General features: G+C 39.1%; 1 protein-coding gene across 9 annotated transcripts in view; it reads right to left on the reverse strand.

The window, feature by feature from the left end:
* The window catches only part of unc13bb (unc-13 homolog Bb (C. elegans)), a 640,614-nt gene that overhangs the window by 59,384 nt on the left and 562,626 nt on the right, over nt 1–18,604 (reverse strand). For all 9 annotated transcript variants that reach the window (XM_087989458.1, XM_087989459.1, XM_087989467.1 and 6 more), the window contains 5 exons: nt 16,751–16,847; nt 13,928–14,071; nt 12,611–12,688; nt 8,726–8,803; nt 3,150–3,238 (listed from right to left, as the gene is read on the reverse strand). In XM_087989458.1, the coding sequence (XP_087845584.1) occupies nt 3,150–3,238; nt 8,726–8,803; nt 12,611–12,688; nt 13,928–14,071; nt 16,751–16,847 (486 nt within the window). The remainder of the gene's footprint in view (nt 1–3,149; nt 3,239–8,725; nt 8,804–12,610; nt 12,689–13,927; nt 14,072–16,750; nt 16,848–18,604) is intronic.

Here is an 18,604-nt window from a genome sequence, read left to right on the forward strand (position 1 = left end):
TGTGTTAGATCCAAAGGGGAGTATTATAAAGTTGCTAGAAAAAGCAGCAAGCCTGAGAACAGTTAGAATTCAGCAAAGAAGGATCAACAGGTTGATTAAGAAGGGAAAAAGTACAGTATGAGATTAATTTTGAAGGGAAAGATAAAGCAGATTGTGTGAGCTTCTACAAGTATGTAAAAAGAAAATATGTTTTAAAGATAACGTAGGCTCCTTACAATCTGAAATGGTAAAATTGATAATGGAGAATAAGGAAATGGCAGAGCAACTAAACAATTACTTTAGTTCTGTCTTCATAGAATATGACAAAAATAACTTCAAGAAATGTTACATAAGTAAGGATCTGCTGGAAAGAATGAGGTCCATGGAGATTAGTATCAGTGGAAAAAAATAGTAATGCTGGAGAAATTAAGGGGACAGAAAGCTGATAAATCCTCCGAGCCTGATAAACCTACACCCCAGAGGAGCACATGGAAATTGTTGCTATGTTGGCTGCTGTCTTCCAAAATTCTTTCATTTTTGGAATAGTCAAAGCAGATTAGAGGGTGGCAAATATAACCTCACTTTAAAAAAAATAAAAATCACACAACACCAGGTTATAGTCCAACAGGTTTAATTGGAAGCACACTAGCTTTTGGAGAGACGCTCCTTCATCAGGTGATTGTGGAGGGCTCGATCGTAACACAGAATTTATAGCAAAAATTTGCAGTGTGATGTAACTGAAATTATACATTGAAGAACTGATTGTCTGTTAAGCCTTTCATCTGTTAGAATACAGTGATAGTTTCACTTCTATCACTGTATTCTAACAGATGAAAGGCTTAACAGACAATCAGTTACATCACACTGCAAATTTTTGCTGTAAATTCTGTGTTACGATCGAGCCCTCCACAATCACCTGATGAAGGAGCGTCGCTCCGAAAGCTAGTGTGCTTCCAATTAAACCTGTTGGACTATAACCTGGTGTCGTGTGATTTTTAACTTTGTACACCCCAGTCCAACACCGGCATCAACGAATCTTAAAAAAAATAAAAACAGAGAGTAGGAGTAAACGGATCTTTAATGAATGGAAGGTGGTTAAATAAGGTACCGCAGAAATAAGATTTTGGGCTTTAGCCATTCATAACATATGCCAATGATTTGTACAGAGAATCATATCCAATATATTCACACTTGCTGATAATACAAACCTGAGAAGGATGCAAAGAGCCTTCAAGGCAATTTAGACAAGTAGAGTGAGTGGGCAAATGCATGGCAGGTGGGGTATAAGGTGGATAAATGAATTGTACATTTTGGTAAGAAAAATTGAAAGGCAGGGTATTGTTTCAATGGTGATCGATTAGGGTATATTGATTTCTAAAGACACCTGGGTGTCCTTCTATGCTGATCACTGAAAGTAAGCATGCATGTGCAGTAGTCAAGATTAGAGTGGTGCTGGAAAAGCACAGCAGGTCAGGCAGCATCCGAGGAGCAGGAAAATCGATGTTTCGGGCAGGAACCCTATATCAGGAAGGGCAGGAGCCCTTCATTCCTTATGAAAGGCTCCTGCCCGAAACGTCAAATTTTCCTGCTCTCGGCTGCTGCCTGACCTGCTGTACTTTTCCAGCACCACTCTAATCTAGACTCTGATCTCCAGCATCTGTAGTCCTCACTTTCGCCAATGCATGTGCAGTAGGCATTTACGTCAGCATGGAGTAAGTTGGCCTTTATTGCAAGAGGATTTGATGAAAGTATCAAGAAAGTCTTACTGTAGTTTTACAGGTCCTTGGTGAAACAATACCCTCAGTGCTGTGTGCAGGTTTGGATTCCTTATCTCAGAAAAGATATACTTGCCATGGAGGAAGTTCAGTAAATGTACACGAGAGTAATTTCTAGGATGGCAGATTCATCACATGAGAAGAGATTGGGTTGCCTTGGTGTGTATTAACTGGAGTTTAGAAGAATGAGAGGGAATCTCATTGAGAAGTGTAAAATTCTGAAAGGGCTGGACAGACTAGATGGAGGTGTGATTTGTTTCCCCTGGCCATGGGGTTCAAAACATGGGAGCGTGGTCTCAGGATACACAGTAAGCCAATCTGGTCAGAGATGACATGAAATTTCTTCACAGAGGAGAGCAAACCTGTGGAATTTTCTACCATAGAAGCCTGTGGAGGCCAAGTCACTGAACATACATAAGAAATATGCTTTAACATATTTAAAAATTGCCGTCTAGAGGTTAAAGGTAACAAGAGGGGAGAGACTGGGAATATGGCGTTGTGACAGAGGATCAGCCATGATCATGCTGAACGATAGAGCAGACTCGATGGACTGAACAGCTCACCCGAGCTTCGATTTTTGATCTCCATTGGTATTTCTTGGAAATTCATGATTTGGAGGTGCTGGTGTTGGACTGGAATGGATAAAGTTAAAAATCACACAACATGGCATTGACAGCTAGTGATTCCAATTAAACTTGTTGGACTATAACCTGGTTTCGTGTGATTTTTAACTTTCTGCAAATTGACCTTGTGATTGCAAGATGAAAGGCTGTGACAAAATGTCCTTTTTAAGCACTTCTCACATATACATACAGTTAAAAAGGCAAATAAAGTGAAATCCATTTTTCTGTTGACACTGGAAGAGGTTACATTGAAAACTCAGAAAAAAAAATACCTGTACTTTGAAATTTAAAATCATATCACTTCACTTGCTTTCTCTTTTTTTTTAAATGAATTGTTCATCTTTCCTGTATTGAAATCAAACAACTTCTTGCTGGATTGAAATTTAGGACATTTAACTATTAACTTGCCAGAACTCATCTAAAAGTTTACACAGTGACACTGGGTAATTCTGCTAAAGGGACTGTCATAGCTCAGTATGTTCCAGCCCTCACTTGTGGTTCACATTTTCAGTAGGAATTATACTGATCAAAAGAAAGACGATGACTTGATCGCCCCCTTGCACATGTGGGTTGCTAAAACCATTTGTTATGCCCAAATGCAGGCAACTAATTGAACAGAATATAAATCCAAGCTCCACAAATACACAAGATCTAGTTATGCAATACCATCTCCCAATGATTTTATAATCCTAGGACTATTGAATTAACTTTGGAAATTTGATGGTGTGTCAATCTTTATAATACAGATAAATATAAAAAACAAATTACCTACCTAACACCAAAAACATCGCTGAGATCATCGAGAACATTATTAAGTTTCACTTGTAGATCTTTTAAACTGTCACTTGCCTCAGAATCCAGCTATTAAAGATAGATATTATGTCAGTTTCAATACTTATAACAATACATCCCTAAATATACCACAGTATTTCTTTCTGAATGGAATCTAGATACCAAAGCTTCCCATTTGGAGGAGAGGGGCAACAAAGCAACAGGAGAATGTGTGTGAGTGTGAGTGTGTGTGAGTGTGAGTGTGAGTGTGTGTGAGAGAGAGAGAGATCAACAAGATAGGAGACAGAACTAGAGAGTGAGGGAAGAAAAGAAATTACACAGTAAAATGAAAAGGTGAAAGCAGAAGTGAGGGCAGAAATGCTCCCTAACTTGCCTCACTGACATTGAAATATTGTAGGATTACTTCCATTCACCTATGATGTCTAAATTTTTATTTCTTGTATTTACAATCAATTATTCCCTCCATATCCATGGATATTTTCAATATCTTATCCAAACTAAACACTCTCCTGGTCAAGCTATATAATTCTTCCCAGCCATGTGTGATTCTCCCACCTCCACCTTATATTACCTCTGCCATGTTTCCTTTTTTCCCTCTAGGTTCTATTCCATTCCATCGCCCCCTCCCCCTCCAAAAAAAAACTGCAATACCCTCGAGGGATTCATCCCTCTCAGAAACTGACCTCCAAACCATTTTGTTCTTTCCCCATCTAATTACTGACCACTCAATGTTTTGTACTGATCCTAATGCTAGCTAACAATGTTAATTCTGTTCTGTATTCAGAGTTTCACCTCTCATCCTTCCATAATTGCTGTCAGCAATGCTACTCAAAGACCCATCCCTGAATAATCAATCTTCTGCTGCAATCATTGTAACGCTATCTCTTAATTTTGATCGAGATGATTGAACATGTCATTTGTAAGTGTGCTCGTAGCTTTTACAGTTCAAATTGCTTCACTGCTATTTAATGCTTTTGTTGCAGCTTCACAATATACAGGTGACTTTTACGATCACCATGAAGTCATCAATTAATAAGGGTAAGAACAGGTGAAGGTGATTTTACCCCCCAAGATTGCTCCATGGTTTTTCTTCTCCTGATTCCCACTGACTCCTGCTTTGTGAGGTCTCCTTGATTGCACACTCAGTCAAATGCAGCTTTGAAATCAAGGGCAGCCAATCTCAGCTCACCCTCTGGAATTCATCTTTTTTGTCCAAGTTTGAACTACTGCTGTATGAGCAGCTGCGTGATCTTGCAGAACTCAAATTGCACATCAGTGAACATATTATTGCTAAGAAAGTGTTGTTTGATAACATTTTATTGATGATTAAGAATAGATTGATGGGGCTGTAATTGGCTGGATTGGATTTCTCATGCTTTTTGTGTATAAGACACAGCTTGGAAATAGTCAACATTATCAGGTAAATGTCAGTGCTTTAGCTGATTTGGAACAGCTTGGTTTGGGGTGCGACAACATCTCATTTTTAGATCCTCCCACCCACTTCACTGTACCAGGGCTGACCCCTGGTTTGACAGTAATGGTAAAGTAAGAAGAAGGGCTTATGTCCGAAACATCGATTCTCCTGCTCCTTGGATGCTGCCTGACCTGCTGCGCTTTTCCAGCAGCACATTTTTCAGCTAAAGTAAGGATCTGCCAGGCCATGAGGTTGCTGATTACGTGGAGTACGACTCGGCTGCTGCTGCTGCTACTGCTAATGGCCTACAGATGCCCAGTCTCTAGATCTGTTCAAGGTCTGTCCGATTTAGGGATAGTACCACACAACATGATGGGGGTAGCCTCAATGTGAAGATAGAAGTTCATGCCCACAAAGTCTGTGGTGGTCACTCCAATCTGATACTATTATCATTAGGTACGTCCTCAACAGGCAGATTGGGGAGACTGAAGTGAGGTTTGCTTTTCTCTCTTGTTGGTTCACTCAATACTTGCTGCAGACCCAATCTCAGAATTATGTCCTTTAGATTGGAACAGCTTGATCATCAGTGCTGTGCCACTCTTGATGATGGACATTGAAATTTCCCACCCAGAGCGCATTTTGCAACCTTGTCACTCTTAGTGCTTCCATTTAAGTGGTGTTCAACAGGTTTACATGTCTATGCTTGACACAATGCCACAAAACTTTGTGGGGTCTAAAGTCATGATGAGGACTTACATGGCAAATCTTTCCTGACTGTATACCAGTGTACCATCACCTCTTCTGGGTAGGTCTTGCTAGTGGTACAGGACATACCTTGGGCTGATGATGATGGTTACTGGGTTTTAGTCTGTAAGATAGCATTCTGTTAGTGTGACTATGAGAGGCTGTTTCTTGACTAGTCTGTGAAACAGCTCTCCCAATTTTGGCACAAAACACTAGGTATCAGTGAGGACGACCCCTTAATGAGTGCTGACAGGGCCAATTTGTCATTCACATTTTAGTGCCAAGAGCTGACTGGTTTCAAAGCTTTTTTGAACACTAATGAACCCGATAGGTTCTTACAACAATTGACAATGGTTTCTTGGTCACCATTGCATTTTTAATTGCCTATATTTTTGGTTCAAACTCCACGACTGGCCATTGTACAATACAAACTCAAATTCCCAGACTATCATCTGGTTGAATGATAGGGTCTGTGAAACAGGAGACTGCCTCGAGGTGCACTGGAATAAATGAGTAAGGAGGTGACAAAGAGCTTCAGCAGGGTAGGCTGAAACACAGTGAAGCAAGACATTTCATCATTCTAGAAAACCATTGCTGCTAAACATTTTAATGATTAATTAAATTTACAGATAATATTTGTGGAGTTGACTAAAACAAGGGGACATCACCCATGAAACCTTTTCTCTTGATGGACAGATCAATGACTAGGTGGGGGTGGGGGTGGTGCACAGATTTATTGTAAGGGGCAGAAGGTTTAGAGGAAATGTGAAAAAGAACATTTTCACTCGGCGAGTAGTGGGAATCTGGAACTCTGCCTGTAAGTGTAATCGCGGCAGAAACTCTCATAACATCAACATCATCATAACATCCTGTGTACAAACAAAACAAAAGCCTCGTGATAAAAACATAGAAACAAGATATTATCCTTTAAGCCTGCTCCATCATTCAATAAAATCATGTCTGAAATAAAATCAATATACTGCAGATGTTGGAAATCAAAATAGAAACTTCTGGAGAATTGCAAAGGCATACAAGGGCCAAGTGCCGGAAAATGAGTTTAGAATAGTTAGGTGATTATTTTTGCCTAGTGTGGATGCAATAGGACAAAAGGCTTTTTTTTGTGCTGTAGATTGCTATTAAATCAGGTCTCCCTTTTATGACAGATGAAAAGAAATTGTTAGAGTGTAGAGTTTCCTTCCCCAGATGGTAGTGGAACCTTGCCCTTTTAAATTCATTGAAAGTGCAGTCACATTTTTGATGGACAAGGTTTCTTGGAGGTAAACAGAAAACGGTGGAGTTGAGATCATGATAAGATCAATCAGAAACAGCAGGAATGGCAGCCTCTTTGGTGACAGAAACAGAGTTGACGTTTTGAGTCTGATATGACTCTTCTTCAGAAAGAGACATGCTGACTTTCTCAAGAATTTTCTATTTTGATTTCCAACATCTGCAGTATATTGATTATATTTCAGACATGATTTTATTGAATGATGGAGCAGGCTTAAAGGATAGAATCTTGTTTCCATGTGTTTTTCACAAGGCTTTTGTTTTATTTGTACATAGGATGTAAGCATCGCTGATTAGGGTCTATCCTTAACAGAACAATTCATCTACAACCATATTCTGTGGGTTTGATGTTACATGCAGGCCAGATCAGTCAAAGATGGCAGATTTCCTTCCTTCAAGAACATCAGTGAACAGATGGGTTTCTATCATGATCAATTGTGGTCATATGATTGCCTCTAATTTAGCTTATTATTCTAGATTTCTTTCAATTCTAGTTTCACTGTGTGTCATGGTGGAATCTGAATCCATGTCCCCAGGATATTAGCCTGGGATTCTAGACATTTGCCACTTGGTGGCAGAAGCAGAATCTTTGAATATTTTTAAGGCAGATGTAGATGGATTCCTGATAAGCAAGGTGTTGAGAGAGATTACCAGGAGTAGGCAGGAATGTGGAGTAATTTGACCACCTGTGATCTTAATGATTGGTGGAACAGACTCAACAGACTGAATCTGTACCTTGTATATACATGCTGGATGACTGTGTATTCTGATTTACTAATCTGCTAGTCTCATCCTAAGTATAATAAACATAGTTTCCATGAATAGAATTACAAAGCACAGCTTCAAGCACACAAACGTTATTTCAACTTTAACAAAAACTACTTACTCCTTCAGCCACACAAATGAGTTACAAACGCACAGCAATTATGGGAATACTTCATAAAATGTAGACAAATTTATATATTTACATATTTCCAATTTTAAAGAATGAGTTGTGAGGTGGCATGTACAAGGTGGTGTTAGGGCTGAATGTTGACTGCAATACAGCTACAGCCACCTTCTGAAGCAGTTCAAAAAGAACTTAGGCAATTGTTCCACAGTTTTTATATTTCTGATGAAAAAAGCTGGGTTCATGGAGAAGTTTAATTGCTGATTAAAGGTTAACAAGCAGCAGAACATGCTTGCACTAAAGTACATAGATATACAAATGTGCACATAGACAGCTCTGTTTTCCAGTTCAAGAATGAGTGAGCATTGTCTGCGAATGTGACCAATTCTCTTACTTTGCATTGTTCAATGCTCCATTTCCTGTTGCTTTAGGGGAAAGGGAGGATTATTTCAGTGGCTAATGCCACACTTGACAATTGACTAAGATTGCAAACTTAACATCCCAGATTTAGTACAGGTTTAGCATTTTCTTTAATTTAATTTTGTGTGTCACAGCCAAGGCTACATCTTTCTGCACATCCCAAATCCCCCTTAACTGAGTGCCTTCTTGAACCACTTTATGGGTGCAGTTAAGAGTCAGCTTTATTTTGAAGGATTGGAGTCAGATGTAGACAATTTCCTTACCGAAAGCACAATAGTGACAATCAATAGTAGTTTCATGAACCCCACCACTGACACTAGTTTTACATTTTAGAATTATTAATTGAATTTAAACTACACTAACTATGTGATAGGATATGAATCAATGTACCCAGCTTGATGACAAAATTCAAGTCACTTCCTCTCTCTGATGTAATTGGCAAACATGTTACAGTCAGTTAGCTGTATGTAGATACCTTAAAAATAGTTTCCAAAATATTTCAAAACAGATTTCCTGCTCATGATACTGAAATATATTTATAGGTCACTTTTCTAACGCTCATATCTTAGCTTCCCAGTTAATTTGTCATTATTTAATGGTCTACTGCTGATTGGAATGAAATTTTGCTACTTGTGTATTTTGAAGCTAGTGTCACAGAAGAGAAAATGCATTTTTATTTGTAAGGGCTCTGAAATTATGCTTCATGATTTGCAGACAAAAATATCACTGCTTCAAACAGCATTTTACAACATCATTAAAATTCTGGTCTGTACAGAGGGAACCTAGAAGTTCTGTCTCTTACCTCTTTTCCACCCATAGCTTCAAACATCTTTTCCAGCTGAACTCGCAGTTGTTGTACATTATTCATCAGAATACAAGGCTAGTGGATAGAAATGCAAAATTGTTCAATAAAACATTGCTCCAGATTATTTGAATTTCATCCAAATCTGCATTCAGTCTTGTGCACGTTAGACAGCTTTAATGAGTTTCATTGATATGAAGGTTACTGTTCAACTTGCAATTCTCGCTGAGTTAAATCAGTTCATTAATGAAATGCCACAGCATAGAAGTATTGATAAAAGATAAAAAACAAAGAATTGTGGTTGATAAATACTTTCAGACTGAAGGAGTGCAGGAATACAATTCCATATAAATATGTATTGGAACAATCGTCCTTCTCAATATTTATATGTATGAGTTGAACTTGAGTAAATGTAGGAGAAAATTGTCGACACACAGGGAAACAGGAGTAAAAATAATTGGAATGCTCTTCAAAGGATTCAATGAGCTGAATAGCCCCTTTCAGTGCTGTATTAGTCTCTGATTCTTGGCATTGATCTTATCTGTGAGGCATGTTGTTAGTCGAGGTAGCAGTGGTTACGTTGGGAGTGGGAAATCCAAAAGAACAGACTTTTCAAATGTCTTATTAAAACCAAAATAACTGTGGACACAAAAATAAAAATTGCTGAAAAAGCTCAGTAGGTTTGGCAGCATCTTTAGAGAGAAATCAGAGTTAATGTTTTCAGTCAAGTGACCCTTCCTCAGAATTGAGTTCTGAGGAAGGGTTACTTGAACTAAAATGTTAACTCTGGTCTCTTTCAGAGATGCTGTCAGACCTGCTGAGCTTTTCCAGCAATTTCTATTCTCAGATGTATTGCAGTTATTAACATTTATTAATATTTTCTGTTAGTTTCCCATCTATAGCTAGCCTGATTGACAGTTGCCTGTTGGGCTAAAAAGCTGCAGTAGAAGTCAGCAGCTGAGTAGGAACAGGTGGTGATTATGTGGCAGGGGAGATTATGAAGATGCTGGTGTGGGAACAGATGGTGACTATGGATGGTTTCCAATCACAATAGTACGTGTCTAACAATAGGTGGGTGGAAGGATATTGGGCAAGTCACAGAGATTGCTGTTGGAGCAGTTCTACATCTAAACTTGTTGAGCTTAAAGAAAACACTGCTGCTCCTCCTGGTCCACAAGCAGTGTTGTAAAAGCTCTTATCTCATTGGATTAGCTATCTTTGCCTCCTTTCAACTTGTTATTTTAGCCCAAACCAAGGTAAACCTGACTGACTGCCATTAAACAAAGATTAAATGTTAAAATGAAGGCACACAGCCTTATTCAAATCTTCAAATAACTATTTGTGCTGTAAACTTATCTATCTTGTTACAAATGCACATGTATTCAGATGAAGAGCCTGAAGGTTTGGGTTTTTTTTACCATTATTACTCTGTCAGTTCCAATTTATGCTGCACTCATCTGCATTTTCTACCACTTCCTATCACACTTTGATTATCATTCACCTCTTCAATGCCTTACACCTCTGCTCTAGTTTCCTTCTTGATTTTAAAAGTTTCCCCTTCAATTGAAACTACCTCCGGAGTGCACAGTCTATGGCCTCTTGGCTGTATGGTCCAGCATCTGCCTCACTGACAAATGTATAACTCATTCACAGGGTTCCCATAATTAATAATTACACAACCTTACATGAGAGCAGTTATAACCCAGTAAAATAAAGCTGTTTCTCCAATCATAGGCTGTTTCCCTCCATGTGCTCTGCTTCAAGTTTATAGGGTGAGTCTACTCACAGCAAATGTAGGAGAAAACCAGTCTGTAATTTGAGGAGTGGCAAGCAGCCCATATCTTGGAGCAAAGAGCAGCCCCAGGCATGGAGCTAGGTGATGAGCCTGTAGGTCAGATATGGCAGAGGAGGCTTTCAGGGAATCTCTGGCTTGGTAGGCAGGGAAGGAAATAAATGAGGCGCCATGTGGAGAAAGCAATGTACTGGGTGGGGATGGGAAACTGTAAATCAGGCAATGACAATGAGGGGGTGAGGGCGGGGTAGCGAGGTGGGAAATGATTACACTGAAGTCCTTCAGAGGAAAAAAAACTTTCATTTCAATGCAAAATATTTGTTCGTGGGTAATAGTGCTGGCGGAAATTGAAATGTTGCATTCCCATGCAAAAATGTTGGTCAACCCTGGTCTTGGAGGCAACGTATTAGCATAGATAGAGGATCATTTGACTAATCGGAAACGGAGAGGAACATAATGGCTGTATTCAGATTGACCAGGTATGACAAATGTTGTGCCACAGTAATCAGTTTTGGAGCCTTAATTACTCAAATTATATTAATGACTTAGATGAGGAGTCCAAATATTTGGTTTTTAAATTTGCTGATGATAAAAGATATGTAGGAAAGTAAATTGTGAAGAATACATAAACAGTCTGCAAAAGGATATAGATAGCTCAACGCAGAGGCAAACATTGGCAAAATTAACACAATGCGGGAAACTGTGAACTTTTCCATTTGGGCAAGAGGAATACAAAGAAACATATAACTTAAATGGAGAGAGATTTTAGAACTCTTTAGTACAGAGGGATCAGGAATCCTGATCCATGATTCATATAGAGCTAGTATATAGGTATAGCAAGTAATTCGGAAGGAAAATGGAATGTTCTTGTTTCTTGCAAAGGGAATGAAACATAAATGTAAGGATGTTTTCAATGGAGAATTAGTCAGTCCACATCAGTTTTGACCTACCTATTACAGAAAGAATGTAAATAGACTCATGACAATTCAGACAAGGTTCGTGGACTGACACTTGAGATGGAGGAATTATCTTTTGAGGATGGCTAGCCTTGTATCCATTGAAGTTTAGAAGTATGAAGGCAATCTTTATGAAACATGATCATGAGGGACTTGACAGGGTTGATGCTGAAAAATGTTTCACCTTGTGGGAGAGACCTGAACTAAATGATACAATTAAAATCTGAATGGAGGTGGTGGGGGAGATTGGGGGAGCAGGAGAAGCGAGAGTGAATGATACTACCAGTTAAGACTGACATGTGAGGACTTCTTTTCTTTTAGCGTCTCTTGAGTCTTTGGAACTCTGTTCCCCAGTGAGTGATGGAGGAATCGATTACTTTTGAGTGCATAGATTCTTGACTAACAAAGGTGTGAACGGTTATCAGGGTAGGCAGGAATGTGAATTTGAGGCCAGAGGCAGGTTAGCCATGGTATTTTATAATGGTGGAACAGCTAGAGACGCTGAATGGCCTGCTCCTGCTCCCAATGTATTCATGTAAGATAAGCACAAGTTTATATAGATGGGAAGCAGAGCATTAGAGTAGTCAAATTTATGGGTGAAAAGGCAAGATGTGAATTTAAGCGACAGATGAGCAGAAGGATGATCCAAGTTAAGAACATTACAGAATTAGTCAGGTAGTCTTATTAATTATGTCACTATGTGGTGGAGGTCAAACACAGTACTGAAGTTTGAATGTTCTGGTTAAGCTTAAAGACAAATATCAGGAAATAAAATGCAGCTGGGGCAAAAGTCTTCCCTATTAATAGTTGCAGGAATGTTTGTGTCATCCAGCGTTGATTATGGACAATTTTCAGAAGACATCGATTAGTTGATTGCAAAGAATGATGCTAAATCAAATTCATGCAGAGAAATATGGTATGATAAAGATATCTGGGAATAAGATTTTGGACAAACACATTAAATTATGGGATAAAAACAGAATTCTATAAAATGGTAGGCCAATGCTAATTTTGTACAAAACCATATGATCTTACATTTTATTAATAGGAACATAAATACCTTTCTTCTGTTACAGAGAGATAGCTAAATCTTAAACAATAACTTAGTAAGAATTAGAAGAAAGAAAATATACTGACTAGTGTCTCCTTAGAACAGTAGCTCTTAAAGTTCTTCAAAATAATGTCAGCATACTGTAGCAGCACTTTGCTTATTGTCTGCCAAATAGAAAGAAACATTTATGACCTCAATTCCTTCTGCAAATGTTCATGAGCAATAAACATGTTATTAATTGCTAACAATAAACAGAGTTGGTAAAATTTTAAATACAAGTTTACTGGATGCAGGTTTGCTCGCTGAGCTGGAAATGACTGCCAGACTACTCAGACCTCTTGGCATCATGGTAGCCCACAAACCCACCAACACACTAAAACAGCAGCTAATGAACATGAAAGACTCTATGCAGACAACAAGGAAAGGTAATGTCATTTACAAAATACCTTGCAAGAATTGTAACAAACACTACATTGGACAACAGGCAGAAAACTTGTCACCAGGATACATGAACATCAAGTAGCCACAAAAAAGACATGACCTCTCTCACTAGTATCCTTATATACAGATAAGGAAGGACACCACTTCGACTGGGACAACCTATGTCTCAGTAAACTTCATTACACAGAAATTAAACATGAACACAAAACATCATTTTGAAGTCTGCTTAGCATATACAATGAATTATAGTATTATCAGAAGCAACCAACAAACCTAATCAATTACATGTTTAAAAGTAGGAGAAAATAGACAAACAATTAATTTCTGACTTGAACTTACTGCGTGGAGTTTTGCAGCTGCCGTTCTGAGGCAGACGCCAAACCACCAAACTTGCACAGTGTCTCAGGATACTCCAGCTACCTGACCTCTTTTTATGGGCCTTCCAGCATCCTTCCTGAATTAGCAGGAATTGATGGATGATTTAAGGAAGCAAGAGAACACGTGGGCATTTGAAGGAACGGTTTATGAATAATCAAATTGGAAGAGGTGGTCAGGCCAGCATTATGACTGTGGGAGAGAAGCATACTCACTCCTCCATGACTGCAAACAAAGTTACCTGTGGGTCTTCTCTGGCCTTGTTTTGTTTTGTCAAAATGTTGGCCTGGTCGAGATGTCACACAGCTTTGCCACACAGACACCATGTTAAAATTTCAATCTGGACCTCACAGATATCTTTGGACCTTGCTGTCATTTGGTGTGTGTTCCTCTTTATTGTTCACAGTAGAATTGGATGGTGTAAATTAAAATAGCTATTTTAACTGACCGACTACCCGGTTCTGCTTGGTGGGAAGGGTTAAAATTGATCCTTTATTAAGAAAACAATGATGTAACAAGTCACTACTAAAGTTCACATTTTGTCATCAAATCCTTTCAGCTCGAAATCTTGAAAAGAATATTTTTACCTTTGCAAATCGCCTCATGTAATGAGCAACAATCTCTGGATCAGGACACTCGAGTTTCTTGATAATCTCAAAACTCTGATTTAATTGTGTGAACACATCCACCACCGAGCAGGAGAATAAAGCATGCTCAGATGTTTGCTGGAACTGATGTACAACATACAAATTCGGTAAAGAAATCAAAGAATTTAAAGTAGATACAATAAAAAAACTTAGAGAACACATGTTAAATATTCTAATTCCCAAATTATACATTAATTGCTTGGATTCACTTTGGATTCCATTAATCAAAATGGAATTCTTGATAACAGTTTAGAAGATTCAGGAATGCTTTCTTTCTATTTGATACTTTTACATTTTTATGTTGTGCCATAGTTAAAGTAATCATAACACTTTTTTCATTTGCAACCAGAAGCAAAACACCACTATTCCTTATCAGTCTTCAGTTTTCAAGAATGCTAGAAGTTTCAAAACGTAATTTAATATTAAACATCACAAGTCAAAAATAGGTTAGACAGAGTCCACTAATATACATTTCTAGTTAGAGTTTGATTTCAATGTACTCATCACAAAATTGAACTCCATCATTATAAGAGGCCATTATAGATGTGCACATTCTAACCCTTCTGTCAATATCAGATCAGCCTTTTGTGAAGAAACTTTTCGAAACAGATGTATAACTTTTCATTTTTGTGGCTGTTTCACTGAGGATGGCGCCTACATCACCTGGCCCCCGACTATATCGTTTGTCTTTGGGAACTGAGTCAACCGATACTTTACTTCCTTCACCGTCAGGATAGATTACCTAAACTGTGCTGGGAATATGGTTTAGAGGGGCCAGGGTGTGCCCACAAACTTGGGAGGAGCGTATTGCTAAGGTGAGGCAGAAACTAGACTTTTGGGAGCACCGCTCCCTCTCAATTGTGGGTAAAATTCTGGTCATGAGGTGTGGGATACTGTCAGTGTTGTTGTACATGGTGCAGGTCTGGCCTATTCTCAGAACCTGCACTGTCGCAATCACCCAAGCCATCTTTCACTTCGTCCGCAGATCTAAGATGGACCACATCTACAAAGACACTATGTTACAAAGCTCTGGATAAAGAGGTAGTGGTGGTGGTGGAAGTCGGGGGTAAATACCCAATAATATCCTTATCCTGATGGCCACCCATATGTGTGTTTGCATTCAGCTGTGCCTTGACCCTCAGTATAACAACACCAAGTGTTACTACAAACTGAGGTTCGACCTGTCTCTGGTGTTGCAGAGGATGGGTCTGACCTTGAACCAAGTAGTTGGACTGTTCCATATCACAAGTCCTTCGTGGAGAAATTTATAAAGAAAAACACCTTTGACCATCAGGAAGTGGTCAGTACATAGTGTCTTTGACACTCTGCGGGAAAACGAGAGGGTAGATCTTGTTGGATTATTTCCTGAGCAGACTGACAAACTCATTTGGCAGAATGTGTTATCGTCAGAACTTTCCAACAAGCACCAAGAAATAGCTTGGCTGATGGAGGGATGGGCACTCCCTATCATATCCTTTATGTATGTGTAGTCTCTCTGCGCATTGCACACTACCCACAAGGCAGGTGTAGAGGGGTACAGACTATCACACATTTTCTTCTGCAATGTGCTTTTACAAAGGAAATCTGCAGAAGATGCAGTGGTTCTTGTCAAGGTTTGTTCCAAGTAGTTCCATGATGCAGGACTCTGGGCTGTATGGTCTATTTCCTGGGATACACACCAAAACAAACTCGGACTGCATCTGGAGGACCATCAATTCGATGAAATCTCTGGTCTGCCAAAAACATGTTGTTTTTTGAGAGTATGGAATTTACCTCAACTGAGTATTGCAGACTGGCACATTCCAAGATCCAGGACCACGTGCTGAGGGACACAGTATAGTTTGGGACAGCTGCCATCAAGGTACAGTGGGGAAAGACCACTGTCTAAAGGCTTTCAGTCAAAGTACAATGGAAGTCTGTTCAGTTATCGGTGCCTCAAATGCATGTAAATATAGTATCTTTTAGAAATAAAAAATGCCTGGGTTTGGAACTATCAGGAAAGTCAAACTCCAATGTTTGTTTGCTCTCCATATGCTAAGACGATACAAAAATGACCTGCTTTAGTGACAATACATGGATATATTTTTTTTTCTTGGAATATAGTATATTTTTGAAATAAACAAAAATCTCAGTTTGGCATGGGGGAGTTTGCCATTGGACTTTCTCTCAAACTGCTTCTGGGCAAGTCTCCAACAAAGCTCTCTGCTATTTTCTCAGTCCACTTGCTCCAATCCCATCTCCACAAGGCTAGGAAATTCAGCCCATTAATCCTTATAGCTAAGACTAATGCAATGCTCAGGAGAACTGCTTTGCATAGACACAAAAAGGAAAATCAAAACAGGCTTCATAAAATACTTTGGTTTGCATATAGACTGGAGACTGTCTGCACTCTGTTGAAATGTCAGCCCTTGAAGTCTGCTATGTCAGAACTATATAGCCATTGTAGGTGAACTTCCCAACAGAGGCTGGGGAGCAGTACTGAACTAAATCTGAAACTGGAAGGTCAGATAAAAATCAAAGTAGCATCCCTACTCGCTCTAAGCTCTGACTCCTGTACCAAACATACACCCGGAGATATTATATTGGGTAAGGGATGGGTGCAGTGCCTAGTGAGAAGGTAGAAGGTATACCTACAAGTTCAAATAGCTGAAATAAATACAATAGGAGTGTATTTGAGATTGCTTTGTATCAAAAGGCAGTTCCTTATCAAATATCTAACTTTCAATTTTCCAAACAAGCTTAACATAAATCCTGGATACATACCCCATCTTTTTTATCTCTCTCAAGAGCTCCATGTAGGAATTCTAATGAAACCTCCTCATTCTCATCCAACCACTGCATTACAAATTGTTCAAACCACCTAGAGTATGCAAAACCAAATCCAGTCATCAAGATGTAAATGAACTTCAGATAAACTTATAATGAGTCAGAGTTAGCATTTTTTCAGTCATATTATTAGTATTTTAATACACAGAAAATTTGTGAAAATCAAAAAGAAATACAACACTATGAATCATGCACCAATGACCTCAGGCCCAGAAATGAAAGCAGCACATTCAATCCTGTAGGCTTGTTAATTCCTCCTTTTTAACATCTGGGGCTTACAACAGAATTGGGAGAGCTAATTCAGACTAGCCTAGCGATATCTTGACATAATTAAAATCACCAAGTTATACCTTAGAGTGAATGTCTCAAGCACCAGTATCACTATCCCACGAATATTCTATTCCATTGGCAGGATAAACTCAATAAAGGCACATGGAATACAATTGGATGCAATTGCTTGGGGTTCCTCAACATTTGACTCCAGACACAGTAGCATCAAGTCAAACACAGGCAAGGTAGCCAACATACTGCCCTCCTTCAGCTGATTAATCATGTCTTCTTCATGTCCAACATGACTTGAAAGAAGTGCAGAGGGTGGCAAAGGTACAGAATCTACTCTGGATCGGGGAGTACAATGTCCATGTCCAAGAATGACTTAGTCGTACCATGACTAACGGGGTTACTAAGGCCTCAAGGAGCTAAATGTCAAATTGGTCCTGCAGCAGCCAACAACAAATCTAAATGTAGACCTTGTATTCACGAATCTACCGATCACAGATGTCCATGATACGATCAGCAGGAGTGGCCTTTATTGAGTCAAAATACTATCTTCATATTGAGGATACTTCCATTATATTGAGTGGCTTTACCACCATTTATACAGTTTAGATTCAGATATGTGTAACAGCTCAAAACTAGGGATCTATAAGACACTGGTCTATCAACAGAAGCAGATTTATATTCAACCATAATCTGTATCCTTATAGCCTGGCATATCTCCACTCTACATTTTCTATCAAGCCAAGGGATTGTAGAAACATGGAAGACAGGTGCAGGAGTAGGCCAATCGACTTCTCGAGCCTGATCTGTCATTCAATATGATCATGGCTGATTTTTGAGCTCAATATCCTAATCCCATCCTCCCGCATACCCTTTTGGCAAATCCATATCCTTCCTGAAAGCACAATGTTTTGGCCTTAGTGAAACTTTCTGTGGTAGCAAATTCCACAGGATCACCACTCTCCAGATGAAGACATTTCTCCTCATTTCAGTCCTAAAATGTTTACCCATTATCCTTCAACTATGACCCCTGGCTCTGGACTCCCTACCATTGGGAACATCCTTTGTCACAAAGCTGGTCCTTTTTTTAAAAAGCTGTTCCTTTTCCCAAGGATACTGTGTCCTTGATTTTTTTCAGAGGAGCCATAAAACAGCCCAGGCTCTGAATCGGCTGAAGTGGTACAGAGATGAAAAGGGAGGCCCTTTTGTTTATACCTAAACAGATGAGACTCCAAGCCAAAGCTTTTATGTTTTAAAAGTAACCTGTATAATAAAAGGGGGTGTGGCCAGCTCTCCAGCTGTGGAGTTCAGTTCAGAATTTTGGTTAATTCAGTTCAGCCATGGTGTGTGTGTGAAAAAGGCTGCTGAAGTCAGTCAGTTTGAAACTGGAACTTCTCCCTCTCCTTCTGCCCTTCTAACTTTGACCTGCCAGCCTCTGTTTCAGTTTTATTCTGTGTTTATGGAGTTTGTTTATTGGAATTATTGTGTGTTTTTGGAACAGCATAATTAAGT

This window comes from Chiloscyllium plagiosum, unplaced genomic scaffold, assembly GCF_037043375.1.
Source record: "Chiloscyllium plagiosum isolate Xiang-an unplaced genomic scaffold, Cpla_swu_hap1 HiC_scaffold_1, whole genome shotgun sequence".
In the NCBI taxonomy this organism is placed as follows: Eukaryota; Metazoa; Chordata; class Chondrichthyes; order Orectolobiformes; family Hemiscylliidae; genus Chiloscyllium; species Chiloscyllium plagiosum.